At 41.9% G+C, this 13,552-nt stretch overlaps 1 protein-coding gene across 1 annotated transcript; it reads left to right on the plus strand.

Moving 5' to 3' along the window:
* The first annotated feature begins 2,520 nt into the window (after nt 1-2,520).
* Nucleotides 2,521-12,870, plus strand: LOC127673185 (anionic trypsin-2-like). Its single transcript, XM_052168795.1, has 2 exons — nt 2,521-2,588; nt 12,357-12,870. The coding sequence occupies exons 1-2, from the start codon at nt 2,521-2,523 to the stop codon at nt 12,868-12,870; spliced, it is 582 nt and encodes a 193-aa protein (XP_052024755.1).
* The last annotated feature ends 682 nt before the right edge of the window (nt 12,871-13,552 follow it).

Consider the following 13,552-nt stretch of genomic DNA (forward strand, 5'->3'; position numbering starts at 1 on the left):
CATAGGTTGTTGTGAGTCACTTGAAGTAGATGCTGGGAGCTTGGCTCAGGTCATCTACAAGAGCAGCAAGCACTCTTAACTGCTGAGCTATCTCTAGCCCTGTTTGCTCTGTTTTTCAATTAAAGGTTTTTGTTGATAGAAGGAGAAGGAGTACTTTCTTGCTTACTGCCTGTTTATCTAGCTTGATGGTGCCATGTTTACACAGCAGGAGCCCTGGAAATTAGTCAATATTTCTGATGAAGCAACACTGAGCTCCATCTCAGCACACACAGTGGCTGGGAATTTCCAAGCTGCCTGTACAGGCCCACCATGAACGTAGTGCCAACTTGGGTGCAAACCAAGACACAAACATGGCAGTAAAGTCTCAGGATATTGTTAGTTTCCTGGTGTATGGAAAAGTTATATTTTCAAGGGATTAGGGGCAGAATTCAGCTTTAGCAGTGCCAGGAAGCAAAAGTAGTATTTCCATCACCCTGCAGCCTACTGAGTGTGGAGAAGCGTCAGGTCAAGAGGCCATTGTGACAGGGGCACAGAGTGACACGTGCAAAGACAGGAGCCAGGTTTCCTCATTACATGGTTTCTTCAAACCCTCAGTTGGTAAAAGATGTACTGTCTGCAAAGTTCACTAGAGCTGCTGCAATAAAGAGACAAGAAACAAGGCACAGCTGTGTGCTACCCAACCACTGAGTACTAGAAAGAGTTCCACCCCAAGGGTGGGATCTCTCTTGCCTTTGCGTTCTCAGCAACGTGGGAACCTGGAGGTTTCCACACTCTCAACAGTCACCAATTAACACAAGAAAGGCAGCCATGCTCTCCTTTTCTGCATTTCTGGACGTTTCAGGTCTCCTGGCATCTTTCCAGTTGTCATTTTGTAATGCTCCTGAAGGACAGCAAAGGGATCCAGGTGTGGTCTCATTTCTCTCTGAGCTGTGAGGTAATACTTTCCTTCACAGTGAGAATTTTTCCCTCTCTCTCTCTCTCTCTCTCTCTCTCTCTCTCTCTCTCTCTCTCTCTCTCTCTCTCTCACACACACACACACACACACACACACACACACACACTTCACTCTAAGAGCTGAGCAAAAGTAGGTTACCAGTTCCTTCACAAAACACAGACTGGCCAATCATAGGCTCGCACATGTTTTCTGTGGACTCAGTGTACTGCACCTGTTTCTGAGGAAGCCTCATATTACCCTGAAATTTTAGAGAGCCTCTCCTCTCCCATCTCAAACCACAGGTGGAAACCCAACCTTATCTAACCATATCCCCATGGGAACAACACTCCTGTCTGAAGTGAATGTGACCTACCTAGTTAGAATTTGAGGCAAGAAGCTTTGGGGAAAATTTCTCCTCTGACTCCCAGAAGATCGGCTTTCAAAACAGTGTACAGGGTGCCATCAGTCAAACCATATCCTGGAATGAGGCTGCTGTAAAGAATGGCTAGAATGTAGCTTATTTTCAGGAGGAATAAGGTATTTACCATAAACAGTAGGTCAGAGGTAATTTCTTGACCAGTTATGATATTGGAAGATGTGGCATCACTTGAAGCCTCCTGCTTCAGAACATGCAGAAATAGGCAATCACGTAGCTTGAGGTTACATGAGGGAGAGGCAGGACTGGAATGGCAGTTTTCAAACAAATACTAAAGTCTGGGTTCTGGCTCGAATGGGCTACACTAAACAGCTAAGTTTGAAACACTCAGGAATTTTTAACACAAATCCAATTAGGAAACAAATTACTATTGTCTTTCATCTTGGGTGGAAGACACTTTGATGGGGGTTAATCCCTGTTATACAATGCACATGTTCCTGTCAACTTAAGATCGGCAATAGCAGGCATTCCTTTGTCTACCCAGTGCATATATATGTGTGTTTTAATGCACTCATCTCTCAAAAAGGTGCTTATCATGAGGCAAGAAATACCAGTCACAGGACACATAGATATGGCTGTCAATGCTGGGAAGTCATCATTTAAGATATGCTCAGTTCTCTGGTCAGACTACAGTGAGTCCTCACTTCTTAGGTATTCAGGTAATTTGCATGACAGACAGGTGAAGAGATAGTTTTGAACTCTTTAACTTTTACAGTCTGATGAGATCATGAAAATCCTAAGATCATCCAAAATTCTGATTGAAGATAATGGATGAGGAGAGCTTAGCACTGAGCCATCCAGAGCAGGAGGCAGGAGAAGATGCCCTCGCTCCTATCCTGTTCTTATTTAGAATGCTGACATTTCAGTTCATTATGGAATTTCTTGGCCGGGTTTTCCTCTAATAAAATGCTATAATGATATATTATTTGTCATGGTGACTGAATCTTTACTGTCCTTCCCATATCTGCAGCCACAGGAAGTGAGGCAGCCTCGTCTTATCACTGGACTGGACAAACACATTTAGCTCTATTCTTCCTAGAAACCCACTCCATTAAAAAAAAAAAAACAAACCTACTAACTGTAAAGACATGTGTTTGGTAAAGACAAGCAGAAGAGGAAAAGCTAGGTTTGGCATCATCAGACGTCAAGTATGTTTTCTGAGAGAGTGAGCCGGACACAACACAAAGCGCAGCTGAGGGAGGGTGTGGAAGCAGGAGGGTAAGAGGCGGTTACTGGTGAACGTGAGGGAGGATGTGGTTTGCGCATGCCCCGGGGGGCTCTGGGCTGAAATCCTGCCATGTAATGAAGCCTTCAGGGGTTGGAATCAGTTCCAGGACCATCAGACAATATCAGAGTTCTCCCCAGTTAGTTACGTTAAAAGTGGTTTGCTCTGGAACTCTACCCCAGCCACCAAGTCCCTCGCTGGCCTGTGTCCTGCTGTATGCTCTCCTCTTTTCATGGGAGCTCCTACTCACACACAGCACAGGATGGTGGCCTTCAGAGGTGGGTAGATGTTGGCGCCCTGTTCGTGAATCTCTGTGCTTTGTAAATTACCCATTTCCAGGTATTTTATTACAGCATTTGAAAATAGACTAATGCAATGGTGCTGAATACAGACAGTCTCCTTCTCATTTTAGGCTGAGGGCTCTGAGAACTAGCCCCAGGCTTTCCAAGCAGGAGATGGGAAGTGTTTTATAAGAAAATATCAATAAAAGATGATACTGGTCCAGAGGATCTTGAGAAGAGCACATATGTCCAGCTCCAGAGAGTTTTTAATTAGATATTTTCTTTATTTACATTTCAAATGTTATCTCCATTCTGTTTTCCCCTCCAAAGACATCCTACCCCATGCTCCCTTCCCCCTGCTCACCAACTCATCCACTCCTGCTTCCCTGTCCTGGTATTTCCCTATACTGAGACATCGAGCTTTTTCAGGGTCAAGGGCCTCTTCTCCCTTTGATGTCCAACAAGGCCGTCCTCTGCTACATATGCAGCTGGAGCCATGGGTCCCTCCATGTGTACTCTTTGGTTGGTGGTTTAGTCCCTGGGAGCTCTGGGGTACTGGTTGGTTCATATTGTTGTTCCTCCTGTGGGGCTGACAGCTCCTTTGACTCCTTGGGTCCTCTCTCTGTCCCCTCCATTGGGGACCCTGTGTCCAGTCCATTGGTTGGATGGGAGCACCCAACTCTGTATTTGTCAGGCAGGCATTGGCAGGGCCTCTTAGGAAACAGCTATATCAGGGTCCTGTCAGCAAGTGCTTGTTGGCATCCACAATAGTGTCTGGGTTTGGTAATTGTGTATGGGATGGATCCCCAGGTGGGGCAGTCTCTGCATGGCCTTTCCTTCAGTCTCTGCTCCACACTTTGTATTCACTATGTATCTCCTCCCATAGCTCTTTTGTTTCCCTTTCTAAGAAGGAGCAAAGTATCCACACTTTGGTCTTCCTTCTACTTGATCTTCAATTGGTCTGTGAATTGTATCTTGGACATTCCAAGCTTCTGGGCTAATATCCACTTATTGGTGAGTACATACCAAGTATGTTCTTCTATAGTTGGATCACCACACTCGGGCTACTTTCTAGTTCCATCTGTTTGCCTAAGAATTTCACAAATCATTGTTTTTAATAGCTGAGTAGTACTTCACTGTGTAAATGTACCATGGTTTCTGTATCTATTCCTCTGTTGAGGGACATTTGGGTTCTTTCCAACTTCTGGCTTTTATAAATAAGGCAGCTGTGAGCATAGTGGAGCATGTGTCCTGATTACATGTAGGAGCATCTTCTGGGTATATGCCCAGGAGTGGTATAGCTGGGTCCTCCAGTAGTACTATGTCCAATTTTCTGAGGAACCACCAAACTGATTTCCAAAGTGTCTTTACCAGCTTGCAATACTACCAGCAGTGGAGGAGTGTTCCTCTTTCTCCATATCCTCACCAGCACCTGCTGTCTTCTGAGTTTTTGTTCTTGGCCATTTTGACTGGTGTGAGGTAGAATCTCAGTGTTGTTTTGATTTGCATTTCCCTGATGACTAAGGATGTTGAACATTTCTTTAGAGTTTATAATCAGTCTGCATGTACAGAGTGGGGCCCATTGTGCTGACCATTTAGAGCATGTTCAGAAGGGAGGATCTCATAACAATGATGGACACAATGAATCAGTTTTGTTTATTTGTTTGTTTTTGTTTGTTTTAATGCACCTTGTAGAAAAAGAAGCTTCTCACACTGAAGACTAGAACAGCAGTAACTCAGAAATGTGAGAAACCCCTGTATCCAGGAAGTAAGAAGGGGTATGCTAGTAGCCTCAGTTTAAAATGGGCAGTATTCCCCGCCCCTTCGGTGGTGTTGTTGTGAGATGCTATGGAACTTTAAGAGCTGGGACAAGGACTGAATAAATAGCTTAGTGGGCAAGACAATGATTGCTCTTTCGGAGGACCGGGGTTCAATTCCCAGCAACCAATCAATGGCTCATAACCAAATGTAACTCTACTTTCAAGGGATCTGGCTTCCTTAGCTACAGGCAGGCATGTGATGCACACACACACACACACACACACACACACACACACATGTACATAAGTAATCCATACCCATAAAATAATATAACTTTTAAAAGATGTAGAGTGAGTAGAAGGAAATGCATGCTATGTTGGTGTAAGGTTTGTGTTGGCCTGAAAGGTATTCAAGCGCTTAGATCACTTACATCACTACCTTAAAATGGGTTGGGAGTTTAGTTTGTCTGCTCTTGGTTCAAGAATGGGGCCACTTGATCCCAGACTTAACTCCGCAGAGCTAAAGCCAAAATAAACCTCTTTACAAGCATCCTGGCCAGGGCCTTTATGACAGTGACACATAGCTGACTAATGAAGATGTTTAGGGACAGGAAACAGAGAGGGAAGAAGTCACTTTATAAGTAAAGGAGTTGTTTGGAACTAAGCAACACTGATTTCTTTTGTGCTTGCTTTTCTTTTTTCCTAAATATTTTATTCTTATTCACTTTACATCCCCATTACACACACCATCTTCTCTTCCCAATCCCACCCTTACAAATATCTCTCCCACTTCCCCCCTTTTCCTCAGAGAAGAGGATCCCCCCCCACACACACTTAGGCATCTAGTCTCAGCTGGTTTAGCACATCCTTCTCCCACTGAGGACAAACCAGGCAGTCTAGGGGGGAAGGAGATCCAATGACAGGGAACACACCCAGATTCACTAGTTAGGGGATTCATATAAGATCAAGCTGCACATTTGCTACGAATGTGTAGGGGGTCTATGTCCAGCTCCTGCATGCTCTCTGGTTGGTGGCCCAGACTGTGTGAGCCACCATGGTTCCTGCGTAGTTGACTCTGTGGGTTTTCTTGTGGTGTCCTTGACCCCTCTGACTTACTTACTTCTATTCCCCCACTCTTACACAAGACTCCCCTGGTTCCACCTGATGTCTGGCTGTGGGTCTCTGCATCTCCCTCCATCTGCTGCTAGATGAATCCTCTCAGGAGACAGTTATGCTAGGTTCCTGTCTGAAACCATGATGCTGTTTTCTTAATTTGCTAGGTTTATTCTACACCCTGCCCCTGAAAGCAGTTTCAATCATTTCAAAATTTTAGAACTCTGGGACAAAAAGATGACCTAAACCTCTTCAGAGATAAGCACAACTGTGGATCATCAGCATCGAGAAGTGTGTCACCAGAGATCAGAGATAATGACATAAGTGATTTTTTTCCTCTAGAATTCTGAACCCAAGTAAGTGCTAGAGTGGAATACAGACATATCAGGATATGCAAGATTTTAAAAGCTTTTCATCAAGAAAGGATGACTTAGTTACTGTTCCTTTGCTGTGAACAGACAGCATGACCAAGGCAACTCTGATAAAAGAAAGCTGTTTTGGGCCTGCCTGGCTTTCAGTTTTATAGGGGATAGACCATTATCATCTTGGCAGGAAGGATGGCAGCAGACAGGCATTGGACAAGAGCTGAGAGTTGTACATTCTGATCTGCAGACAGCAGGCAGGTGGAGGGGGACTTGAAGGGACACATTGCTGGGAAAACAAAATGTTTTGCAAGGAAGAAAGGAGAAATGTATTTGTGAGAAATAAAAAGTGATCAGAGGACTTTATGATTTGTCTGTGAATAGCATTTACAATCATAATCATGTAACAAACCAGAGTTGTGTTTGTATTCCTAAGTATACAATAACAGAATTAAATAACAGCTATCTTGCTTTGGGGAGGATGAGATGTTGGGGAATGGATCTGAATGAAGTAGGGGTGGCATGGCCAGCAGGGCTGATGGAACCAGAACTTTTTCTTTTTTTTTTTCCTTTTTTTATTCAATATAATTTATTTACATTTCAAATGATTTCCCCTTTTCTAGCCCCCCCACTCCCCAAAAGTCCCGTAAGCCCCCTTCTCTTCCCCTGTCCTCCCACCCACCCCTTCCCACTTCCCCGTTCTGGTTTTGCTGAATACTGTTTCACTGAGTCTTTCCAGAACCAGGGGCCACTCCTCCTTTCTTCTTGTACCTCATTTGATGTGTGGATTATGTTTTGGGTATTCCAGTTTTCTAGGTTAATATCCAGTTATTAGTGAGTGCATACAATGATTCACCTTTTGAGTCTGGGTTACCTCACTTAGTATGATATTCTCTAACTCCATCCATTTGCCTAAGAATTTCATGAATTAAGGATACATGTTCTACTATGTTCATAGCAGCCCTATTTATAATTGCCAGATGCTGCAAAGAACCCAGGTATCCCTCAACAGAAGAGTGGATGCAAAAAATGTGGTATATATACACAATGGAGTACTATTCATCTATCAGAACTTTTTCTTCTCCTTGAAGAGAAGTCAATTCTTGGTGCCACACACAGAAGACCAAAGAAAGGCCAATGAGTTCAGGATGCCTGCAGTTGTGAGCAGTGAGCAGAGATTAAATACTCCATGGCCTTTGGGGCTTGTGAGTCATCTATGAGGAGTGGGAAATGATAGAGAAGTATTTCTGTGTTTTCTAAGAAGCCCCTTAGAACAATCTGACTTTAATATATGTGCATATATATAATTTGATAGGAAGAATAAAGGAATTAGAAAATGGATTCTGGGAGCAGAACTCACAATGCAATGAGCACTTACAGTGGGGAAGGATATTCAGAAGAGAACAGTGGTATACATGCAGTGACTGAAGGACATGCAGACAGACACACCTCTCCTCCCAGTGGTGTACAGATTTCATCACTTCTGGAAGACCCTCTGCAGTCATACTGTACAGCATTGCTTTAAGAATGAGAAGCACATTAAGAGTATGTTTCTAGAGTAGGCAATAAGGGCCGTGATTAGAATGAATGAGATCCAGAGGCCATTCTTATCTCTCTCACATAGATGAGAACTAATTGCACATTTGATTAAAGAGAGGAGAGAGGACAGAGCAGGCAGGAACAGCCAAGAGGCAGGGAACAGGAGCAGCAGAAACAGCTAGGATAGAGTCAGTCCCAGCTTCATATGCACCCAGGAACCGGGCAGCACCACAGCACTCTGTGCCAGGGGAGATTCCATCACCCAGAGGTGCTAAGACAGGCTTGCAGGCCCACAGGAGGGACAAGCACCTGCCAGAGTCAGCAGGACCAACTAACACCAGAGATAACCAAATGGTGAAAGGCAAATGTCAGAACGTTACCAACAGAAATTAGGGCAACATAGCACTATCCAAACCCAATTCTCCCACAACAGCAAATCCTGGATACGCCAACATACTGAAAAAGTAGGATTTGGATTTAAAATCACAGCTCACGATGTTGATAGAAGGCTTCAAGAAGGACATAAATAACTCATTTAAAGAAATACAGGAGAACACAAGTAAACAGGGAGAAGCCCTTAGAGAACTACAGGAAAACACAACAAAACAGGTGAAGGAATTGAACAAAACTATCCAGGATCTTAAAAAAAACGGAGATAGAATAAAGAAATCACAAAGGGAAATAACTCTGGATATAGAAAACCTAGGAAAGAAGTCAGGAGTCATGGATACAAATATCGACAACAGAATACAAGAGATAGAAGAGAGAATCTCAGGTGCAGAAGATACCATAGAAAGCATTGACACAAGAGTCAAAGAAAGAAAAGGGGAAATCATTTGAAATGTAAATAAAAAATATATCAATAAAAAAAGAAAGAAAATGAAACATGCAAAAAGCACCTAACACAGAACATTCAGGAAATCCATGACAGAATGAGAAGACCAAACCTAAGGATTATAGGTATAAAAGAGAGTGAAGATTTCCAACTTAAAGGGCCAGTAAATGTCTTCAACAAAATTACAGAAGAAAACTTCCCTAACCTAAAGAAATAGATGCCCATGAGCATACAAGAAGCCTACAGAACTTTAAATAGTTTAGACCAGAAAAGAAATTCCTCGAGCACATAATAATTAAAACATCAAATGTACTAAACAAGGAAAGAACATTAAAAGCAGTATGGGGAAAAGGTCAAGTAACATAGGCAGACCTATCAGAATTACACCAGACTTCCTGACAGAGACTATGAAAGCCCTAAGATCATAGGCAGATGTCATAAAGACCCTAAGGGAACACAAATGCCAACCCAGACTGCTATATCCAGCAAAACTCTCAATTACCATAGATGGAGAAACCAAGGTATTCCATGACAAAAACAAGTTTACATAATATCTTTCCACAAATCCAGCCCTCCAAAGGATAATGAATGGAAACCACCAACAAAAGGAGGGAAACTATACACTAGAAAAAGCAAGAAATTAATCATCTTTTAACAAACCAAAAAGAAGAGAGCCACACAAACATAACTCCATCTCTAATAAAAAAAAGTAGGAGGAAGCAACAGTCACTTCTCCCTAATATCTCTTAATATCAATGGACTCAACTCTCCAATAAAATGAGATAGACTAACAGACTGGATAAGTAAGCAGGACCCAACATGCTGCATACAGGAAACTTCCCTCAGGTACAAAGACAGATACTACTTCAGAGCAAAGGCTGGAAAACAATTTTCCAAGCAAATGATCCCAAGAAACGAGCTGGTGTAGCCATTCTAATATCAAATAAAATTGACTTTCAACCTAAAGTAATAAAAAAAGATAATGAAGGACACTTCATACTCATCAAAGGAAAAATCTACAAAGATGAACTCACAATTCTGAACATACGCTTCAAATTCAAGGGCACCCACATTCATAAAAGAAACTTTACTAAAGCTCAAAGCACATATTGCACCACACATAATAATAGTGGGAGACTTCAACACCCCTTTCTCATCAATGGGCAGGTCAGAGAAACACAAACTAAAGAGAGGAACAGGGAAACTAGGAAAATTTATGACCCAAAAGGATTTAAAAGGTATTTATAGAACATTTTTATCCTAAAACAAAAGAATATGCCTTCTTTTCAGCACCTCATGATACCTTCTCCAAAATTGACCATATACTCGGTCACAAAAATTCTTGCCAACTGAATCCAAGAATACATCAAAGCAATCATTCACCATGATCAAGTAGGCTTCATTCCAAGGATGCAGGGAAGGTTCAATATACGGAAATTCATCAATGCTATCCACTACATAAACAAAGTCAAAGAAAAAAAATCACATGGTCATTTCATTAGATGTTGAAAAAGCATTTGAAAAATTCAGCATCATTTCATGTTAAAGATCTTGGAAAGAACAGGAATTCAAGACCCATACCTAAACATAATAAAAGCAATATACAGCAAACCAATAGCCAACATCAAACTAAATGGAGAGAAACTTGAAGAAAACCCACTTAAATTAGGGACTAGACAAGGCTGCCCTCTCTCTCCATATTTATTCCTTTGTAGTACTTGAAGTTCTAGCTAGAACAATTAGATAACAAAAGAAGGTCAAACGGATACAAATTGGAAAGGAAGAAGTCAAATTATCACTATTTTCAGATGATATGATAGTATACTTAAGCGACCCAAAAACCCCACCAGAGAACTCCTACAGCTGATAACTTCAGCAACGTGGCTGGATATAAAATTAACTTAAGTAAATCAGTAGCCTTCCTATACTCAAAGGATAAAGAGGCTGAGAAAGAAATTAGGGAAATGACACCCTTGACAATAGCCACAAACAATATAAAGTATCTTAGTGTGACTCTAACCAAACATGTGAAAGATCTGTATGACAGGAACTTCAAGTCTTTGAAGAAAGAAATTGAAGACCTCAGAAGATGGAAAAATTTTCCATGCTCTTGGATTGGCAGGATTAATATAGTAAAAGTGGCCATTTTACCAAAAGCAATATACAGATTCAATGCAATCCCCACCAAAATCCCAACTCAGTTCTTCATAGAGTTAGAAAGAGCAATTATCAAATTCATCTGGAATAACAAAAAACCCAGGATAGCTAAAACTATCCTCAACAGTAAAAGAACTTTTGACAGAATCAGTATCTCCAACCTCAAGCAAAGCTACAGAGTAATAGTTTTAAAAACTGTATGGTGTTATTACAGTGACAGGCAAGTAGATGAATGAAATAGAATTGAAGACCCAGAAATGAACCTTCACACCCATGGTCACTTGATATTTGACAAAAGAGCTACATCCCTCCAGTGGGAAAAAGACAGTCTTTTCAACAAATGGTACTGATTCAACTGGAGGTCAGCATACAGAAGTATGCAAATCTATCCATTCTTATCTCCTGTACTATGCTCAACTGTAAGTGGATCAAGGACATCCACATAAAACCAGACACACTAAAACTAATAGAAAAGAAACTGGGGAAGACCCTTGGGCACATGGGCACAGAGGAAAATTTCCTGAAGAGAACACCAATAGCTTATGCTCAAAGATTGAGAATTGACAAATGGGACCTCATAAAATTACTAAGTGTCCTGCAAGGCAAAGGACACTGTCAAAAGGACAAAATGGCAACCAACAAATTGGAAAAAGATCTTTACCAACCCTACATCCTACAGAGGGCTTATATACAAGATATATAAAGAACTCAAGAAGGTATACTCTAGAGAGCCAAGTAACCCTATTAAAAAATGGGGTACAGAGATAAACAAAAAATTTTCTCCTGAGGAATATCGAATGGCTGAGAAGCACCTAAAGAAATGTTCAACATCCTTAGTCATCAGGGAAATGAAAATCAAAACAACTCAGAGATTTCACCTCACACCAGTCAGAATGACCAAGATCAAAAACTCAGGAGACAGCAGATGATAGCGAGGATGTAGAGAAAGAGGAACGCTCCTCCACTGCTGGTGGGTTTGCAAGCTGGTACAACCACTCTGGAAATCAGACTGGTAGTTCCTCAGAAAACTTGGCATGATACTACCATAGGACCCAGCTATACCACTCCTGGGCACATACCCAGAAGATTCCCCACCATGTAATAAGGATACCTGCTCCACTGTGTTTATAGTGGCCCTATTTAAAATAGCCAGAAGCTAAAAAGAACCCACAAGTCCCTCAGTGGAGGAATGGATACAGAAAATGTGGTATATATACATAGTGGAGTACTGTTCAGCCATTAAAAACAATAAATTCATGAAATTCTTAGACAAATGGATGGAACTGGAGAATATCATACTGAGTGAGGTAACCCAATCACAAAAGAACACACATAGTATACACTCACTGATAAGTGGATATTAGCCTAGAAGCTTGGAATAGCCAAGACACAATTCACATATCAAATGATGCCCAAGTAGAAGGAAGGAGAGGCCCCTGGTTCTGTAAAGGCTCAGTGCAGCAGTGTAAGGGAATACCAGGACGGGGAATCGGGAAGGGGTAGATTGGGAAATAGGGGCAGGGAAGAGGGTTTATGGGACTTTTGGGGAAGGGGGATCCAGGAAAGGGGAAATCATTTGAAATATAAATAAAGAATATATCGAATAAAAAATATGAAAAAAGAGAAAGGAAAAAAGAAGAGTGAGGGCTTGAGAAAACTGTGATGTCTTGAGTCTTAGAGAAAAAGACTGTGGCATTCCTCATCTTCCCAACAGCCGCATTCAAGTCAGACTGGGAGAACACAACATCATTGTAGTTGAGGGCTATGAGCAGTTTGTCAATGCTGCCAAGATCATCAGGCACCCCAATGTTAATTTGAGGACCCTAAACAATGACATCATGCTGATCAAGCTCTCTTCCCTTGTGACCCTCAATGTCAGAGTGTCCACTGTGGCTCTGTCCACCTCCTGTGCACCTGCTGGCACACAGTGTCACATCTCTGGCTGGGGCAACACTCTCAGCTGTGGTGTCAATAACCCAGACTTGCTCCAGTTCCTGGATGACCCACTGCTGCCTCAGGCTGACTGTGAAGCCTCCTATCCTAGAAAGATCACTGATAACATGGTCTGTGCTGGCTTCCTAGAGGGAGGCAAGGACTCCTGCCAGGGTGATTCTGGTGGCCCTGTGGTCTGCAATGGGGACCTCCAGGGCATTGTCTCCTGGGGCTATGGTTGTGCCCTGCCAGATAATACTAGTGTGTACACCAAGATCTGCAACTATGTGGACTAGTTTCAGCACACAATTGCTGCCAACTAGAGATCCTCAATTCCTCTGCAGTAACTATACCAATAAAGTGAAATTGTCTTTATCAAAAAACCAAACAAAGCAAAGCAAAAAACAAAAAAAACTGCATGGTATTGATACAGGGGCACGCAGGCAAACCAATGGAATAGAATTGAAAACCCAGAAATGAACCCTCACACCAATGGTCACTTGATCTTTGGCAAAGGAGTTAAAATCATCCAGTGGAAAAAAGATAGCATTTTCAACAAATGGTGCTTGGTCAACTGGAAGAAATGCATCATGTAGAAGGATGCAAATTGATCCATTCTTATCTCCCTGTACAAAGCTCAAGTCCAACTGGATCAAGGATCTCCTCATAAAACCAGAAACACTGAGTCTAATAGAAGAAAATTTAGGGAAGAACCTGGAGCACATGGGCACAGGAGAAGTTTTCCTGAATAGAACACCAATAGCTTAGGCTCTAAGATCAAGAATTGACAAATGGGACCTCATAAAATTACAAAACTTCTGTAAGGCAAAGGACACTGTCAATAGGACAAAACAGTAACCAACAGATTGGGAAGAGATCCTTACCAATCCTACATCTGATAGAGGGCTAATATCCAATATATACAAAGAACTCAAGAAGTTAGACTCTAGAGAACCAAATAACCCTATTAAAAATGGG

Source organism: Apodemus sylvaticus, chromosome 22 (assembly GCF_947179515.1).
Source record: "Apodemus sylvaticus chromosome 22, mApoSyl1.1, whole genome shotgun sequence".
Taxonomy (NCBI): domain Eukaryota; kingdom Metazoa; phylum Chordata; class Mammalia; order Rodentia; family Muridae; genus Apodemus; species Apodemus sylvaticus.